This window comes from Cornus florida, unplaced genomic scaffold (genome assembly GCF_030987335.1).
Source record: "Cornus florida cultivar Cherokee Brave unplaced genomic scaffold, ASM3098733v1 CherokeeBrave_3.0.0_Hap2_Chr09, whole genome shotgun sequence".
Taxonomy (NCBI): domain Eukaryota; kingdom Viridiplantae; phylum Streptophyta; class Magnoliopsida; order Cornales; family Cornaceae; genus Cornus; species Cornus florida.
In genome coordinates this window covers 96,593,198-96,613,821 of record NW_026775579.1, presented here as the reverse complement: position 1 = coordinate 96,613,821, position 20,624 = coordinate 96,593,198, and the positions used below count along the sequence as shown (strand labels likewise).

Genomic DNA, 20,624 nt, shown 5'->3' with positions numbered 1-20,624 from the left:
TACGGTACTACTTGGAAAAAATAAATAAAAAATCACTAGTCTTTTCCAAGAACAGAAACTAAACTAGATTATCGGGAAAAATACCCATAAGCTAAACTAGTCATATAAAAACTTCTGAGAGATCCAAATTTCATTGGCATATCAACCATCCAGGTTGAAGATCTTCGAACATGCAAAAACCACCATCATCAATCTATTATATTTCCAATGAATATGGTAATCTTTTAGCCAGAAAATGATCCAAAAACTTGGCTGTGCAGGACTATTTGGACCTAAAATGCCAATGGTCAAGACTCCAAAAGTTACTTTCCTGCAACTTCTAAGCAGCCAAACAAAATTTTATAACGATATTTTTTTCCATTAAATTCCAAAATAACCAATATAAAATTCATTAACCTTGAGTCTTATTGAATCAAAATTTAGAACAAACACAAACATGGTAAAGGAGAATGGCCATCTCCAACAAGAAAAGAAAAGAAAAAAGAAAAAAATCCTCAAATATCTACCTTTTTTGATAATTAATAGTAAGAACTCCATCTATACCTGAACCCCATGTAGGATGTATATACACAAATTAAAATACTGAGCTCCAATAACCACTTCGCAGTTGAAGGGCCCAATTGCGATGTCTTTGTGCTCCACATATGCACGGTGAAAACTGGATTTCATTCGAGTCATCTTCTCACTTTGGTGTCAATTGCCGGTGATGTTTGTGCGCAACCACCAAGTGCAGCAGCTGCAGATTCCACATGTGTAAGAAGATACTCGTAAATCTTCTTCCTTATCCTGTCAATAGTCTCAGGTGAGAAATGAGGAGTTTCTTCTTCATTCTTATTAGCCCCAATCTCGTCTAACCAGTCATTCACACTCTTGAGCTGAGTCAACATGCCTGCTATTTGATTATTATCCGACAAAGGTGAAGCACCCACATCAGCATCCAAGAACCTCTCTACAAATCCTAAGAACCAACTCTGTGACTCTGCTTGCAACATTTCAGCCAAGTCGGCGGCCTCATCAAGACCATCTCCTCTAACCCACTCTATTGGAGGTGGAGCCCGTGGCTTCTGCCCTACAGCTGGCCCATCCACTAGCCGTCGTGGAGTCCCTAGTGTCACAATCTTAGAGCTGACTCCCTGCCGAGGTTTGGTTTGGGGTTTTGTTGAGGAACTCTTTGAAAAATTTTCAAGGACTAATACGGGTTGATTTCCTGGAACAGTTTTCGGGCTTTGAGCTGGAGTTGAAGCTGAAATTGGACTCAAAGTGGCTTGTTTGCTAAACACCGTGAAGGATGATAAATTGGTCGCTAATGCAGCATGGACCCAAGAAGATGCTTGTTTGCGTCTGTCTGAAGTGACTTTTAGTGATTCTTCTGAAGGGCTTTCTTCAAGATCTGCAGATGAACCGGCCAGGGTGGTTTTAGATAGGGAATCAGCAACCAAACGAGCATTATTCAAGCTTGCATGCAGACTCAAGAACTGCTCCACTGCAAGCTGTGGATTATCTTCCTTGGCAGAGGAACTTAGCTCGGAATATGTGCTGCCACGGGAATATAATAAATCAAAAAAGTTGTGTTGGAATAAACATCTTCTCCGGATATGTATTATAGGCTCAAAATGAAAACCAAAACAGAAGTGGGCACTTAGTGAGATTTGAAACACTGAATGAAGATTCAAAATACTTGCATATTTCCAATTTAGGCAAAAGCAGGTATAATAAACTGAATTATAAAAAAACATCGATTGAGAACTTAAGAGTAATGAATACCCAAATTCACACGTGAATTGGCATAAACTTCCAAAAATTACAACTTAAACCCACTTTCACATAACTGAAATTTCCCACAAACCACGTAAAGCCTAACACAAATTAAGGAATAAAACCTATGCATCACATCCAATTTATTGTCCAACAGAGCAATAGAAAAACAGAGACATTACTAAACCAACCTTTTGCTTAGAAAAGAGGTGGAGAGAAGACAAGATCACTCCTCTTGGAACCTCCATGAGTTCTTTCTTAATCAATAATTTAGGAAAAAACAGAAATAAAGTTCCCAGATTTGCTGATTTTGAGTTTTTCCAAAGCTATTATTATTAATTCTTTTATATTTAATACAATTTATGGTGCTTGACAACACCGTTATTGCATGACGTTCATGCATAAGCGCTGTCATACTTAAGCGAGTCGTACTTCGGTCAATATCAGTCATCCTAAATTCAATTGCGAATAAACACATGCTAATTTTATCAAAGTTAATAATAATGCATTAAATGTTTTGTTAGTGGAATTTTTATGATTGCAATTTTTATAGCTTCTTTAGAACGCTAAAATTTCATGATTAGTCCCCTTTATCCTGAGTTCTTAACATTGTATACTCAACCAGTAATAAAATGCAAGCTTATGTCAGCCATTCGTCTGTCCTCACAAGCCAAAGTTCGCCAAGAAGCTACAACTTCTAAGCAACTGAACAATACTAGTGGTAAATTGCAATCATTATGCAGTGGATTAAATTTCAGAAACCATATTAGTAAACACCAGAAAACTACTATGTAACTACTTTAGCATTAGCTGAGCAGGAATAGATTACAAAGGGGAATATATGCTCAAAAATATTTGGGATGATAAAATCCTTGCAACATAATATTTGTGCTGGACGTGCGGTAGACATTGCAAGGAACAAAAGGCTCTACTTAGGGCCCAAGAGAGATGATAAAAGCTACGACTAGTAGTTCACTTCTCCCATCAACAATTGGCATGTTAGACACTTTTACAACAATGGTGTCAACATATAGTTTACACTGACCACCTTTGTTTTAAAAAAAATGCAAAATTTAGATGTTTCTCATTCGTTTCCAGATATTAAAACTACAGAACACAAGCTTATAATATAATAGTATAATATTGTTAATCTACCATAACTTGATTGTGATGATAGTAATACAAAGTCTTAGAAGTTCTTCCATACAATTTATATGTACTAAAAAAACAAAAAAAAAAAAGAATACATTGACAAACACATGCATATAAGTTATAACCAACTCGCCCTGTCCAGGTCTTGGGGATAACCGTGTCTAGGTTTGTATGTAGCTGTTGCTTTTGTGTCTACATATTATAGGCTAATACAGACTCTACACTAGCTCAGGCATCACACGTCAGACAAAATGGGATAGGACAAACTCAATGGACAAAATTACTTTTCCATGGATGCATATACTAAAATAATATTTAGAAAATTTCTTGTGACATCTAAATACAATAATAAAACACCCACATGAGAAAGAATAATCAAGGGGTGTGGAAGGCTCCAAACCAAAAATATGACCTAGTGATATTCTTCATTATTATGCAAATTATGTTTCAATTATTAAAGATAATAATGTTGATGTAGTTTTTAAACTTTTCAAAGGGAAATTGTTTCTGAAAGAGAATAGACAGCATCATCCGTCAGTTACCATTGAAAATAAAATTTATATGTTGGACCAAATCTTACAAGCATCTTCAGAATTATTATCCATTAGGCTACTCTAGCACATTCAAAATATTTAAAAATTCTTTCTGAACCAATACTTCTGTATGCATGTAGCAACATTATAGTCAATTCATAAGCTCCATACTTTACTAGATTGATATTTTTTTTTTAACCCAGAGGCAAATTACTAGATTGAATTTGTATCTGCTCTATTACATCAAAAAGAAGGCAAAGGTAAACGTGTGCCATATGTGATATTGCCTATATTATTAAAGTTACTCAGTTTTCTATCAAGATCACAGTGAAAATGTAAATGCGTTACTTGAATAAACTATTCCCTATATGACAGTAAAATTAAAACTTGTAAGGAAAAATTGGGAGCTGTTTGGTTTAAAATACACATATGCCTTTTGAGGTGTACAACACTTTGACCTGTGATTAGTAATCTTGAGAGCGCTTTAAAGCATAATGAAATTTAAAACATCTATGAAAACATATATGTCGCGACCCTTCAAACTACCAATGTAATAATGTTGAAACACCATCATGTACCAAATAGTAGACTATCAAGTGATCATCATACCCTGGAACTCAGAAGCATATTTGAGGTACAGGCCTACAGTAAACTTATAACTAATTAGGAGATAACATGAATATCTTGTATGTAATGCATGTAGTGCGGGCTCTCCTACTCGGCATAAATGTAGAGTAGAAGGTCCTTCTAACATAGCTGGACACAGATTTCCATCAACAAATGCTTTAGGCTTTTTCCACATTGGAATTTTTAAGAATATCAATATTTTGAAGGTAATATGCAATCCTGATGATCACCTATTGTCAACATGCCAAATTGATCCAATGTTTTTACCAATCTAGCAAAGTAATGTGGGAAAGTACGTGATGCGCCTCCATATATTTGAAAACCACAGACGACTAAAATTCTTAGTAGTCAAAAGACTGCTAATATGTCCTGATCACAGAATTTCCAGAACTGGGAGTGAACACCATCTACACAAGTGAGTCTAATATGCCACTCGATATTTATTTCATTTTTCTCATGCATATGCCAAATAACAAATTCTAGAATCCATAATTTAAGCAATTCTGAAATAACCAGTCAACAAAAGTGTCACTTACGAATACAGTTAACTTTAACAATCAAAATTTTAGGTCATTGTGAATAATTTCAAACCAAAAAATTACTTTCACATTTTACTGGTAAGTATCTTTTTCCTTAGGGGAAGAATTACCTTAAACATCGAAGTATGCTCTCTGCAGCTGAAGCCTCTTGCATTGCCTCAATGGCAGCCACTTGTGCAGCATCCCTATGCTTCAAAACGTCCTATAATATTGAAGTATGTGAGTTTCTTTATTCAGAATCAGGTTTGGTTCAGTTTTTTTAAAACAATTTTCAGAGAATCACAGAAGACAATTCTATGAAATTGGGCCATTTTTTTAACTCAGTTTCCAGATAACGTTTTTCAGATTACTTTTCAACCAAATGAATGTTCGAAATGTTTACTTTTTTTTAGTTGTCAAATTCTCAGAAAACTGAATCAAGCAGGCCCTTATCCTTTAAAATCTTCAAAAAAATTTAACAAAACTTGGTGAAAGTCTGCATGTGAAATTTATAGTAGATGGGCAGGTCAAACCTAAATCAACAAGCTACCAAAACAAATACTCAATTAATCAATTTCTTGGAATGAATGGCAAAGCTTTTGATCACCCAAAGCTATGCTCATCTCAAAAACAATAAGCAAGAAAACAAATTTGTGGGCAAAGAGAATTTGATAGGAAGAGAGTGCAGAAGAAAGAAGTGTAAATCAAATGTGCCAAGATCTGAGAATCATAAAGGTTATACCTTTCCAAGTTTTGCAAGAGAAGATGGCAGGGAAGCCCACGAAACACTTCCATCTGTTAATCTCCTATTATTGAAAGAAACCTTGACCAAGTTTCCCGGTAATCCATGATTAGAAGCCTCTCCGGACAATTTCTTCCCAATAGAAGTTCTTTGCTTGTTTTGCTTATCAAGTTCAAGAAAATCTCCATTTGCAGTAACTTTCTTCGGAGACACATGTACCTTATTTTCCTCTTTAGATGACTTTGCGGATTTCTGAACCTTAATCTCTTCTTTAGCTGGTAACCTGTCACTTGTTGATCTTCTAGGAACCTGGCCGATATAAATTAGTGAGATGGCTGAGAACCAGGATTATTACAATAGGCCAAACAAGTAACTGAACATATCCACCATACAGAAGAAGAGAAACAAATAAGGAGTTTAGGAGAAAAATACAGCAAAAGGTCTAAATTTCAAAACCATCTGCACATGCTCACTGATTCAGACAAACGAGGTTAATTCATAATTACATTTGCTACATTCCACAAACAACAATTAAGTTTTGCAACTCAAGCTGATCAAGCATTGTGGAAAGTAATAATGATAAAGGCTTAAAGTAACCAAGAAACTTACAGAACTACTCCGAGCTCGAGGCTCATGCTTGGTGGCCCTCAATGTTGGACTTTCTCTAGCCTTCACATCCATATTACCTTCCCAGCTTTTTCTGAGAGCTTTGGACCCCAATTCAATCCCCTGAACGAAATTCTTAATCGAGCTCAATCCTGGCGCCTTCTTGGCAGTAGGACTCGCCCCACGGACAGAACTCACCCTTTCTGCCAACCCTAATTTAGCTGTTGCCTTCTCCAACCCCTTGATCTTTGCCTGCTGCTTAATCCCGTTTGCAAACTTCTCAAAAGAAGTAGGCAATGAATAACAACTCGTTGGAGAAGAAGGAATTGACCTTGAATTCAAGGACTTCAATTTCATCAAAGATTCCTTTTTCTCCACTAAACTCAAAGCCGCCTTGGACAATTGAGACTTTGATCGACTCAATGACGATGTTTTCTTATCCAATTGATCCTCTTTAGAACTACTATTCAATCTCACAGGGGTGGACTTATTATTATCCTTCACCCCAACATGATTATGGTTCACTATTTTTGAAGGGTATTTAGACTTTTCTAAGGGTTTGAAACCCGAAGAAGAAACAGAATTGTTATTGAGGAACCCTAAAGAATGAGTGGCAACTATATCTTCAGGGGTTCCAACGCAAGGGTGTCGGCCGGGGACGGGCCTAACCCCGCGAAGAATGGGGACCGGGGAGGCAGCTTCAAGGCGTTCGACATGTATGAACTGACCCAATTGGATCTGGTCACTAAGAATGAGATCATCATGTTCATCAGGGAGGGATACATAGGTGGCATGAGAAGAGTCTGATACCTTGAGATAAAACCCTTGGTTTGGGAAGAGTTCACCACCAGCGAGTGCAGGGACAATGCTCACCACTTGCAAGAGAGACGACCTGTACTCGCCTGCTATTTTTATATCTGTATTCATATGCTGAAGGAGCTTTAACAGAACACCAGGGACCAAAGTAGCCATTCTTAATGTTGGGACCTTCAAATTGCATCACTCTGCAAAAATTGAAGATTCGATATAAAAGACCACATAAATTCTTGCAAAGGGTTTGTTCTTAGAAAAATAAAGGGTTTTCTCCAATACCCAGATCGAAAACAAGAAATTATGTATTCTTCTGACAAGTTGTATAGAAGAAGAAGAAAAAAAGGGGGGTTTATACTTTGTATGCAGATGATCATACGACGCCAAACAGAAAACAAAAATCACATTATTCAACAAAACGGATCAAAAGTTTAAAGCTTTTGGTACTAATAATGGTTAAGAAACACAAGAAAGTACACAGCAATCAATATCAGATTTACTAGTAGTGCCAAAAGGAAGAAACAAAGCGTTGGTAGTACAACCCAAATAGAAAAAGAATTCAATTTTCAAGAACTGAGATCAAAGGTCGAAGCTTTTTGGTACTTTTAACGGTGGTGGACATTAACATTAGAAGAAGAGAGAGAGAGAGAGCGCGCGCAACAACCCAGAGGAGAGGAGAGGAGAGGAGAAAATGACTAAAAAACGAAACAAGTATTGGCAGTAGAAATTGGAAACTATTAATGCGTTACAGCTAAAAAGAGAAGGCAATTGGCATTGATTGCTCGGCGAAATCCAGTTGGGTAAAAAACAACATGTTGAGGGGTATTAGTAAAAGATAAGAGAATTAGAGAAAACTTGAAAAGTTTCAAAGACTGAACATGGGTGATGCTAAATTTGCAGAGATTGTTTTCGTAAAAGACAGATTAAAAAAAATATATTTAGAGAGAAATGATTAATGACAGAAAGAGAGAGTAAGCGCATGATTGATACATGGAGCTGTCCACAGCAGCACCTACCTGACACACAATACATGTATGTATCGTCCTAGAGAGAGAATGTAGTGTTGCAACTTGCAAGGCCAATGAAGTAAGAACTGGAAGGAGAATCTTTACAGAAACCAATAAAAAAATTTTATTTTGTTACTTTACTTTGTCATTTTCAAATTATAATATGGTAAAATTGAACTCCAATTCTTATTCCGAAAATAAATAAATAAATAAAAATAAATAAATCCTTCAATTATTATATACATACATACATTAAGTCAAGTTTATGATGTATGACTTACCAAAAACATAAACAAAGTTTATGATGTATGAAAATGGGTGCATGTGAAGTATGAAGGTGTCGGTTACCTAAAAAGCATCAGATCCCCGTACATATATGGGGTTATGAAGTCAGATTCCGGCAATTACTTTCACCTCTGGCTCTGGGTGGACCTCTTTTGGAACGAATTTGAGATTAATATCGAATGCAATTACATCCACAATACAAAACACGTAACAATATTAAATTGAAAGATATCTTTCAATACTTATATCAAAAAATGCAAAATCAATTTAAATTATTGCATTCTCAATTATTGTTTTTGGATATAATATATATTAAATAATTTAATGGGGAAGGTGCAGAAAATACGGAAGTATACTTTTTGTAACACTTTTATTCCTTATTTAAAAAAATATACAATAAACACTCCAAATCTTTTAAAATTGTGCAAAATTACCCCTCTGTGCAATAAACACCCTTACTGTAATACTCATTTAGCCCTTTTAATCTTCCCAAAATACCCCTCTTTCTCTCTCTACTCTCCACCGCCAGTCCCACCACCGTCTTCTTTTGCACCCAATTTTGCTTTCACTCTTCTTCTTCATCATCATCACCGAATCAACAAACATCCAATTAAAAGCTAGAACATGAAATTAAAAGCTAAAATATACTAATAATTTACAGACACGATTGCTTCTGCAAGTAAACGAAGCCCATTTTGTTCAATCTGATGTAGTTCCTCACTTCTTTTCGAACCATCTCTTGCATCACAGACAAGAATTCTCGACTATAGAACTGTTTCTCAAATTCGAAGTTTTGACCACTGTAAGCCACCATCGGTGGTGGAGCTATCGGTGGTGGAGCTAACTGGTGTACAATCACAGGCGATGATGGTGGTGGTGGAGCCAACTGGGTAGGCTGTGTGACTTGATGGGATCCGAATACTTGATTCGAGACCTCACACGAATCGGATTCGGGCAGGGACAGGCTCAGAGAGGTAGGCAGGTCGGTGGTCAACGACGACGACGACGATCTGCGGCATCGGAGGAGCTACCCCGACGGTTCTCTCAGACGAATTAGATCCGTCGATCTGCGGCCGATTCCAACGCCTCTTGCTCATAACCGCCGTTAGATCTCGTTGGCCGCCCGCCTATCCCGGGATCCATAGTCGCCGGTGGGTTCTTCTCCATCCACCGAGCTTCTTCTTCACGGCCAGATTCACAACGCCGGCAAAAATCACAACCTCTTCAGCAGCGACAGAAGCAGACTAGATGACTGAAACGGCGACTTGGGACAGAGTGCGGCAGTGAGCTTCGGATCGGTGGACCAGCGGAGATGGACGGCCGGTGACATGGGTTCTGTTCGACGGTGGCTTCGGCTGTAATGAAGCTTGGCTGGACTGTTGGCTGTGCAACGACGGCGGAGCCCGTCTTCTCCCTGCTTGCCGGTGCCGGCAATGTTACTCTTGGTTTTGTGATGAATTTTTAGAGAGATGAGAGAGAGTGTTTGAGAACTGAGGCCAGGAGTGTTGTGGTTTTTGGTCTTTTTACAACATTTTGTACTTTTATATATTTTATAAAATTATTGAATACGGGTATTTAAGTCAAGGTTGATTTTAAATTGGCAAGAGGGACTTGATTGAACCAAATTAAAATTTAAGGGGTATTTTTTTGCACTGTAGGGGTGTAATATGCATTATATGTATACTTAAAGGGTGTTTTTTGCACTTCACCCTAATTTAATTGTTAGAGAGATGGATAATTCGAAAACAGTTTTCAAATACGAGAAACAACACAACACTAATGATTTGAATTAATGAAACCAACCTCTCTTTTGTATTATCATTTTATGCTTCCAATTAGTACCACATGAAACATGTGGCGGGTAAAGGGGTGGATCTAGGACCACCAACCATATCCATCATCATCAGTCAACTCGTGAAGGAGTTCAAACATATTTTGAAGCGGACCAAACCGCATTAATTCCTTTTTATTTCACAATTTTGTTATATTTCTGTGTATATTTACAAATTGTTCTAATGAATTATATGTCTAATTTGCTACTTATTATTATTCAGTTTTTCAGACTTCAGATTATCTTACAGTTGAATATGACAGACCATCTTATCAAATTTGTAAGTATTCCCATCTCATTAATTTCTTGATATTTGGGTAAATTATTAATATTAATATTATTTACCATACTAAAAATGTAGAAGATATATTAGACAATTTAGACTAGCTCAAAAAATAATAATGATAATAATCAAATAATAATATTTTTGAAGTTCTTCTTAATTGTTCAATTTAGTAAGAATGAGTAAATTTCTAAAATTCGAGTAACATATCCTTTCAGTTCACAAAGTGAATGAAAAAGAAAAACAAAAGGAAGACAACCTGTCCTTGTTTGGTCACTATACAAGAGGGGGATGAAAAGGACATGCAAGTAAAAGTTAATTATAATTTTTAATTTAATTCTATATGTAATTTCCTTTTTTATTTCCCCTGGTTTTTGATCATTCCAATAAATTAAATTTATATTATAAAGGAATAATATTTGGATTTTTTTTTTCTCTCAAACCAATAAATATATCCAAATGCACTTTAAACTCTTTTTTGTAGCAGGATTTGTTCTGCCTTTTCAATATGTTAAATGCAAGTAAATGTTAAATTATGAATAGATTTTTCAATAAATGAGTTACAAGCAATAACACAATAAGAAATACTTAGTATAAGGTGGAAAGGATTTGACATGAAATTTTAAAATTTTTAACACTTAGCAACTGTAATTTCCTCCTCATCGTCATAAATTACACCAACCTAATTTTAAGATTTCTAGATGCACATCCATTGTAATTTGTTTCATAAACTACACCCAACATTTTTTCCCATTTTAGTTGTGAATGTTTATAAGAACTATTTTCTAGGTTTTTTATACTCTAATAAATATTTGGAAGAAGTTTTTAATGTTGTTGTCTTTTGGCAAAAAGCCAAAAACAAAAGCCAGTTGATTTCATTGTGGAGCAAAGTTTGATATGACATGAGCCTCCTTAATTGACATATCCAAGTCAACCCCAAAATCTAGCATCCAAGTGCTAATTGTGATGCAACTGAACATGCCATGGTGACGTTACAACTACATTAATATATTATGAATATTTAAGTGAGATATATATACTTGTCACTTATTGCGAAAAATTGCAGAAAATCAATGCTTCCACTTATAGTCTTTATATATGACAGTCTTTATTTTATCATTTACCATGGGTCTAAAATCATTTAAGTGCAAATTTTTAATATAAATGCAATTATTTTGTACAAATTTATGTAAGTATATATTAATTTTATTTAGGATGTTTTTAATATCTCATATAATCATTTCAATATATAATTACTTTGATAGTTCAGTGGATTAGGCTGATTAGTGCCTCCCAAAAATTTTGAAATATCAGGTTTCGACTCTCTGCACCTACATCTAATATCTAACACTTCTTATCAATAAAAAATAAAAAACGAATTTGATATTTATTAATGACCTTTTTTATTTAATGAATATGGTAAAATTGAATAATAACCTCCTTTTTTGTATTACAGGCCTATGTACATTTTTCTATTTATTTATACATTGCTTCATCTTTTAAAAAAAAAAAAAAATTAGTAAAATCACTACCATCAACTTATTAAAATCTTTATCGATTGATTTTGTGCATTTTAAATTGAGAACATGACACGTACTTTTATACAATATCAATATATAAGTACATTCGCGCAACACATTTATCTGATGCAGTTTTCATGCAACATATTATGAGATGACAATATTTTATTGCAAAGAAAACGAGCAACAAATAGATTATTTCTGTCATGTAGATTTTGCATTTCAGGAAACCAACCAAAAAGACCTGTGATAAAGGTAGCTATAACCTCTAACTGCCGTATCGGTAACAATATAGACACCATTGGTTGGTGCGTGACTCATTACCTAATCATATTTTTGTTTGCTTGCTTTATTAGATTCTACGTATCCTTTCTTCATTTTTTTTTTTCATTAAAGAAGAAGATCAACAATAAAGTAGTTAATTAAATAAAAAAATATGTCGAATAATTGGAAGTGGTTGTAGTAATGATCAGTTTAAAGTCGTTAAAGACAAAGCATGAAGTTTAAGTTTCTTGCCCACACTCATTAGCAAGCAATCTCAATCCAAAAAAAGGTCAAGTTTAGGTGGATTAGGAAATTAACTAGCTACTAGAGAATCTTCATGTTTCAATTCATAAAGATTTTTCTTTGTTAGTTTATCTATTCAAATATATATGTATATTAATTTCCAACTAAAAAATACATAACATATCTTTCTTTTACTATAATAATAATATATGAACAACCTTTCATATCACATGACACTTTAAAAAATTTAAGCTTCTAAAATTATCTCTTAAATTTTTTCTTTCTCTCTCTTTAAAATTTCAAATTCCTTTGATTTCCTTACAAAAAGATAAATTTTCATCCTCTAAGTGCTAGACTATTAGTACTTGGGTGTGGGTTCGATTCTCCTCTAGCGTTGCAAGTTCATGACTTACCTGTTACTCGCACTATGGGGGCGAGATGGATAGCCGGGGGTTTACCCGGTATCTATAAGTCCAAAGGGCGAGTAGTTACAGATCAAATTCAAAATTTTCTCCTTTCAAGTTTCTCATTTTTCTTTCTTTCTTCTTCTATTTTTTTTTTTTTTTCCCTACTTCTAAAAATATTTCTTTTTCCTACTTCTAAAAATATTTCTTTTTGTACTTATGTATGTAAGTGTAATTCTTCTTCTTATTCTTATTTAAATTTATTACTTAATTTATAAAGTCAATGAGTATAATTTTCATACATTGCTTTCAAAATACAAAAACCCTACAACTGTATTCATTAAAAATATTACCAAAAAATTTTTTAAGTTCTTATATTGGTGAAAGTGTTTGTATTTCTTATAGTATTCATTGACTAAGTGCATTTGATAATGCACTTTGAATATTATGGAAAATGATAATTGGTACTTAAAATATTTATTTTTTAATTAATACTTAAAAAATTAAAATGTTTCTTTAAGAAAGTATTGCATTATGGATAATTGGGTATATATGATCGTATATTCATGTAAAAGATAATTGTGATTTAGATTTTGGGGTTTGATTTTAGACCTATACATAGTAAATGATGAAATCAAGACTATCATGCAAATTTTCAATATAAAAGCAATCATTTTGTACAAATTTATGTTAATCCTAATTTTATTATACGTGTTTCAAAATTTCATATAATCAAGACCACTATTGAATAACGATCTCTCCCTTGTTTTATGGCTGTGGTAAAACTTCAACTGCCAAGATTTTTCTTTTGTGCATTTTAAATCGAGGATGTAATAATATCAATGGAAACATTTAGACAGCCCATTTATTTTGAGAATCTAATTTTTATATAATATATTATTTCAAAATACAACACTATGACACCTTTAAATCGATAATGCAACAAAATTTATGAGAAAAGAAATATTACGTGATGATAATATTAGTAACAAATAAATTATTGTCTTATGCGTATTTTGCATTTCACTGGAGTCAGAAAAACCAAATATTGGTGATAAAGATACAGTATCTACTACAACCTCCATTGGTGGGTGGACTCAACGACTCATTACCAATGATATTTTTGCCTGCTTTATTATTCTACTTATTGTTTTTTTTTTTTTTTCATTAAAGAAGAAGAGAATAAAATAGTTAATTAAATAACATAATATATTGAAAAATTGAAAGTGGTTGTAGTAATGATTAGTTTAAAGTCATTAAAGACAAAGCATGAAGTTTAAGGGTCTTGGCCACACTCATTAGCAAAGCAAAAAGGTGAAGGTTAGTTGGATTAGGAAATTAACTAGAAGAGAATAGAATTTTCTTTGTTAGCTTAGATCAAATTATATATGTGTTTTATTGGAAAGTTCACCTTAAATTCTTGATCACATTCACGTTGCCTCTTTATAAACTTAAACATTTACCATTCATTTTGAAAAGCGATGTTACATTTTGATCGGTTCTAAACCACAAAACCCTGGTAAAAAATTGTATTCATTTAACCCTCTCTATGGAGTCTCCCTTTTTATTTGGCGAACAATCTTTGGAAGTTGAAGATTGTCCATTTGTATGAATAAAATTCAACCCATCAGGAAAAACAATACATGCTTATTGATATGAAGCGGTGACAAACTTAAATGACCCATGGTGTAATTACGCTAATTTACAACTCGTTTACAAGAAGATGAAGATTATTATTCTCTCTATCATTTTATCCTATTTTCATTTCAACCTACTGTGTGAACCATTCTGCATGCGTATTTATTAAGGTGTTGCTGTGAACAATTATAGCTTTAATATATTTATATTTTGATGGTGTATTACCTTGTCCTAATAAGATGTGACATCTCCTGTTCTTTTGTTTTTTAGTTTTGATTTTCATCTCACTGTAACAATGTATTGGATCATTTGAAATACAAATTCTACAGGTTTTAAACTACGTGTTTTTAGTGAGATATATGAGATTTCTTTTACACTGATTATTTTTTGACCTTTTGTTTTTGTCAAATAATTATCATTGTTAAAAACACTTTCGAAAGTGAAACTACCAAAAAAATATTTTTTCAAACTTTGCCTAACACTGAAAAATAAAAAATAACAAACATTTTACGCTCAACCAAATAGAGCCTTAATCTTCATTTTCTTTTCGATCTTCATCTTTGTTTCATTTTCTTTTCGATCTTCATCTTTGTTGCTGAAAGTATATGAAAATTTCATTCTTTTAAGGGAAAAATTGCAACAGTGGCATTAATTACTGAAATAGGGTAAGAGCATAATTACTGAAATATGAGTTGTTCAGGTGCATAAACTAGAGCAAACATATTCACTTTGATTAAATCATTTGAGCTTAATTTGTTGGATTTACAAATAAAATTTATTAATTATAGGAGAGGTGCCACATATAAATCAATAATTTCTGCCTCCACACACAAGTGCATATATTTCTTCAAATAAAATTAAATATTTCTGTAATTTATTAATATAAGTATTATTTATTATACTAAAAATGGAGAAGTTATTAGGCAAGCTAAAAATTTTCTTCAAATAAAACTCTTTTTTGAAGTTCAATTCAGTAAGAATGAGTATATATCCAAAATTCAACTAACAATTCACTTTATCAGTTCACAAAGCGAATGAAATGGAAAAACAAAAAACAAAAGGAAGATCACTTTTCCTTGTATTTAATTTAATTCTACACGTAATTTATAATTCCAATAAATTTTCAATTTATATTTATTTTACTAAGGAATAACTCGTTATGTATATATATGTAAGAGAAAGTTCAGTGGTGGACCAAAAGCAATAACAAAAGACTTGGCTATTACTAGCCCATTACGTTGGGAAAGAACTCAACAAGAATAGGTAATATGTGTGTCTATATTACAGTATAATTTATACATGAACACTTTCCTCTACATTTTCTTGCAATGGTTACTTTTAACAAAAGATCACAAAAATATATAAAAGAACAATATTCATGGATAAAATTATACTGTAATATAAATATCGATATACATACAAACTTTGTGTTACCTAAACTCACCAAAACAAGTATCAGGATACGAGTTACACATTTAAGGAAGGAACCAGCAAATACAGATTGGTTCTAACTTGATATGGTAGAACCTGGAGTCAGAGTAGAGGGATGATTGAGAGGGAAATGGATAGGTGGCTAACAATAATTATTTGGAGAATTTTCAGATACATTTTGTTGTCATGATTTTCTTTTCCTCGCCTTAATCTAAAAAAAAAATTTACAAATGGAATGGCATGGCTTGCTAAACAATAAAGGTGAGTAAAAGAAAAGAAAAGGTGAGTAAAAGAAAAGAAGAGACTTGACAACAAAATTTTGCTTTCCCATCAGTCCCATCTTTCTACTCTCTCTAACATAGAGCTGAGGTTCCACAATATCAATATCGAGTTCTTAATGCTAGTTCCTTAAATGTGTCTCGTAGACTCTATTTCTCTTTGTTGAGTTGAGAAAGGAGAAAGTTCTATACATTGTATAATTTATACATGAACATTGTTCCTTTCTATACCCCTATCGATATTTTGTTCAAGGTAACCACTACAAGACAGATACATAAAGAAAACATATATAATTATACACACACACACACACACATCTCTCTCTTACCTAAACTCAAGAAGCCAAGTAAAAGACAATTATCAAGGGAAACCGTGCACACATTACGCATTTAAGGAACATGATATGGAATATTGCAAATAGATATTAGGCTTTTAAGATCTACTTACATCGAATCAAAAAGGTATATCAAATATTGTAAATAGATGAAAAGGCCAACATTATATATCATCCAAGCAAGATTTGTTATATTCTCAACTTAGCAAAAAACACAGATCTAATATTCTACTGTATATATATACAACACAGTTAAAAAAACAAACAAAAAAAAAACTATTGTGGGACCACATAATCGTCACACCTTGGAACTGGAATTAGAGAAAATTTAATACAAACTTTGAACTAATTTTTTTCCAACTTCAATTCTAGGTGCTCGCAAACACAACATATATTTTTTACTAAAAAAAATATTAATTCCACCAATAGGTACTTCACCAGCTTAAGAGAGTGCATTTCAACCAAGAGCAGCCTACCTACTTCAAAACCAAAATATAAAATCATTCACAATGTAAGCTAGGTGTTCAAAATTATAAAATTATTGATGACGATCCAACAAATCAAAGATAAGGAATTAATGAACTTGCAAAACAATCCAGTTCACAATCATCAGGTCAAGAATAAAATAGGCAAAATCAATATTCATATAGAAACTCCAGTAATAAGAAGAAACCCAATTCTACATGTCCAAATAGAATAGCATGAAAAGCAACCATATCAACCTAATAATTAAGGACATCAAATCCATTTGCAAACTTTTAAAACTTTTGAAAGCATAACTTCAGACAAAAGAGTTCTCAAACTTGAGCTCATTTAATTGGTTCCACGCTAGCTTTTCTCACAGGTCCTGCACGCTCAAACCTGCAAATATGAAGCAAATATACTATGAGAATCATCAAGAACAACTTATTTAATACAAACACCTACATTCTCATAAGAAGAAGGGAACAAGAGATGCACAAAAGAACCGAAATTGCTAGGAAATTATAAGGAGGGGAAGGAAGAGAATGTGGGGTGGATGGCGATATAACTTAATGTCTAGGTATCATTTGAGCTGTCCATTTAATCTTTTGATATGCATAGTAATTAAGCAGAATAATTTTAAAATTACGAACACCAATTTCATTGTTATGTTAAATAATTCATAACAATTGATAGGGTGCAATTGGTAAGGACATGTTATTAGCATGCATACAACCATGTATCATATGCGTGTACACAGGCAAATATACAAGGTCAACTCCGAGACAATTTATAATATCATATCATCATCGACATACAATACAAGTAAAATCTTAAAAGAACAAAATTCACCTGGAGGGAGGGACTGCTTCAACTTGTCAGCCTTCTCTGAGTCAAACACGCACAGTGTGTAGAGATACTTGGAGCAGCGAACCTTGAACTTGACCACATCTTTGCTCCTTTTAATTTTCACAGAACGTGCATCCTTCCTTCTGGCAGTGAGAAGGAAATCCTTGATTTCGTGAATTTGCTTAGGCTGAGGACAAGAAAAGAAAAGGAAACATTTAAGCACTAAATGAAATCCAAATAACTTGACCCCCATCACACACACCCCACAAAAAAAGTAACATAAGATGAGGTGAAACTCCTAAGCCCAACAAAAATATGATTATGACAAAAATGCTTTGTTGAGTTGATTATCAGTTTATAGCATATACACTAGGCACTTGTAAGAACCAAAGGCAAAAGATTTTGTCTTTGCCGTAGTTTATTTCATCTTAAGCTACATTAAAATTCCAAATTTGACCCTTTTTAATAGAATATCCCAATCACTTCGATAGAATTTCAGAAAAAAAAACTTGGATCTTTTGTCTTGATTAGAGAACATTCAGCATTGCTACTAAGCACAAATTAACAATTTGCAGGAACCAACAAGTTTTAATTTGTAGAAAAGTTCAACAAATTGTGTAATGACTATAAAAATTTCATTCTTTTACCCAAATCATATATTTGTATCACTTACATTAGTAAAACCTTCTTGTTCTGCTCATTATAGTGATACTCAAAATTAAATAGTTCCTAAAGCAATTGTCAAAGACCACCTGAAGCTTTAATATAGACACTATACAAAGATAACAATCATAAAGCTTCCATTTCCATGACACATTTTCCATTTGGTAGCGTGGAAATAATAATAGTGTTGAAGCACCGGATCCATGTGTCCAAATGCAAGATTAGTCAAATGAAACCACAAAACAAATACTGCAGCAGTGTTTCAATAAATTAAGGACTAAATGAAGAAACAAATAATGATTTTCAACAACATAAAGTCGTGGAGAAAAGACTTTTTTCTTTTTTTTTTTCTCCAAGTAAAAGATAAAATTGAACGTGATAAAAGAAAATTTCTAGAAAAAGCTGATTTCATGTCTATCAAGGAGAAGTTTTGATAAATTCATTTTTTATCGAAACAAATGACACATAACAAAGGATATTTCCCTTGCTAAATTGTTCCAGGACCTGTTTCCATTACAACAAACAGAACCTAAATCGGCAAAGTTTACAGATTATGACTACACATACAATCTCGCAAATATACATAAATGAGTATATATATATATATATAAATAGCTTTAAATGAGATCACAAACTCTGAGCTCACTACCAGAATCAGCACGAAAATCATAAAAATCATAAACCCTAAGCAAATATAAAGCGAAGACCACTTTTCAGTATTGAGAAGCACTAGTTCTAGGTTTACATCATATGAATTTCACATATTAGGTTAGATAAAACACAGATCGAGTTGAGATAAGGAGAACTGGATCGAGAGAGAGACTAGTACCATTTTTGGGGTCTGTATTCGAGAGCTTCCGCTGCGATGATAGCACGTCCTAACCCTACCTCCGTGGTTATGAAATAATATAAAGGCTAGACTGAGGGTTCCTAACGGGCCGGACCTGAATCTATTTTATGAAACCCAAGCCCGACTCTTGGACTTTGGAACAGGCCGAACCGTGGTCGCAAAGAAAAAAAACAGAGATGGGATGTATATATGGACTTTGTAGTGGGATGGACTAGAAAGAAAAAACAACCATCGGTTCGGTTTGAATTTGTAATGGTATCAGAAAATATTGGACCCATCAAGAGGGCATTGTCAGGAAACAAAGGGCCAATACCCATTAAAGATGCCTTTAACGGGCTTTTTAGTTGGGCCTAAGTGCCAACACATATTCTAGAGGCAGAAAGAACATGACGCGCGGTACAAAAGTTATCAGCAATCACGTGAGTGTGCGTCACACACTCGTGTGCGAATTCTTTTTTTTTTTTTTTTTTTTTCTGTGACTTGAATTTAGTAGCTCTCACTTTATATAACTCAGGTCTTCTCATCACAACAAGACTAACACATGTCTGCACCTAAATATATATGGTCCTTAGTTGCAGCTTAATTTTCATTATGATATTACTGCTAACAGAGCTCTAGCAACTTCCATATGGTTATTGTTACTCTCTAAATTATATGAGGAACTAATTCGTGTCTAGCAGACTTTAGAATGTTCATTTAACAATGCGGAGATCTCAAAAGGCACCAAAACTATCACCATGCACATGCCTAGTTGAGAGTGCAAACAATTTATAGCCTATCATGTCTCTTAACCGAAGAACATGAGGTTACATCTGTTTGGTACGCGTTTTGATTTAACATTTATATTTTAATTTGAAACAAAACAAGTATTTTGTTGTTAGGTGTTTTGAATAGCAATCGAAAACATGTTTGGTAACGTTTATTTGTTACAAATTTTAGAAGCAAAAACATAAAAACATGTTGGTTAAAAAAGTATTGCAAATTTTAAAAATATAATAGCTAGTTTTAAAAGGTCATTTTAGGGTTTCTCAAATTTTTTTTAGATATTGTTCATTGCTACAGTACTCGTTGCTACAGTGTGGAACATGTAAAAATACTAAATTGGTGTTTCAACTTTTGGCCACTATTCATGAAACATTTCAGCACTGTACAAAACAAAACATTTTTTTACCAAGCTCATCTTTTTACTATTCACTGCTATAATACCCAACAAACACAAAAATACCAAAAACAAAACGTATACCAAAAGGCTCTTAGGTTCATGGACCAACGTCACCTAAGTTTTATGGACTAGTGCATACTTTTTTTATTTTCGGGAGGGATTTGACTTTGATACTATTTATTTGGACCTGATACGGAAATACTGTCTATTTTCCACATTCAAAATTTTTAAAACACATCCCCACAATTAAAAGATTTTCATACCTACAGTTGCCGACAACTTCTCCCCAAGATAATGTGACATAATAAGAGTTCCCTTCTAAGCCTTTCAATATCACATGTCCAATCATTAGAGCAATGATAGAAGCCGAGACACT

At 33.5% G+C, this 20,624-nt stretch overlaps 2 protein-coding genes across 4 annotated transcripts; both read right to left on the bottom strand.

The window, feature by feature from the left end:
• Nucleotides 1-373: 373 nt before the first annotated feature.
• Nucleotides 374-7,911, bottom strand: LOC132275458 (uncharacterized). Of its 3 annotated transcripts, none has more exons than XM_059776957.1 (5): nt 7,760-7,911; nt 5,937-6,937; nt 5,328-5,636; nt 4,717-4,808; nt 374-1,536 (listed from the first exon to the last, which is right to left on the bottom strand). In XM_059776957.1, exons 2-5 carry the CDS (start codon nt 6,903-6,905, stop codon nt 675-677), a joined length of 2,232 nt encoding a protein of 743 aa, XP_059632940.1. In that variant the 5' UTR covers nt 6,906-6,937; nt 7,760-7,911; the 3' UTR covers nt 374-674. The 3 variants fall into 3 exon arrangements, with proteins under 3 accessions (XP_059632940.1, XP_059632941.1, XP_059632939.1); XM_059776958.1 differs by lacking the exon at nt 7,760-7,911 and adding an exon at nt 7,347-7,729; XM_059776956.1 differs by lacking the exon at nt 7,760-7,911 and having other exon boundaries at nt 5,937-7,729.
• Nucleotides 7,912-16,888: 8,977 nt separating this feature from the next.
• On the bottom strand, nt 16,889-19,133 carry LOC132275457 (large ribosomal subunit protein eL38z/eL38y). The gene is made up of 3 exons (XM_059776955.1): nt 19,066-19,133; nt 17,577-17,760; nt 16,889-17,123 (listed from the first exon to the last, which is right to left on the bottom strand). The coding sequence occupies exons 1-3, from the start codon at nt 19,066-19,068 to the stop codon at nt 17,101-17,103; spliced, it is 210 nt and encodes a 69-aa protein (XP_059632938.1). The 5' UTR covers nt 19,069-19,133; the 3' UTR covers nt 16,889-17,100.
• Nucleotides 19,134-20,624: the final 1,491 nt, after the last annotated feature.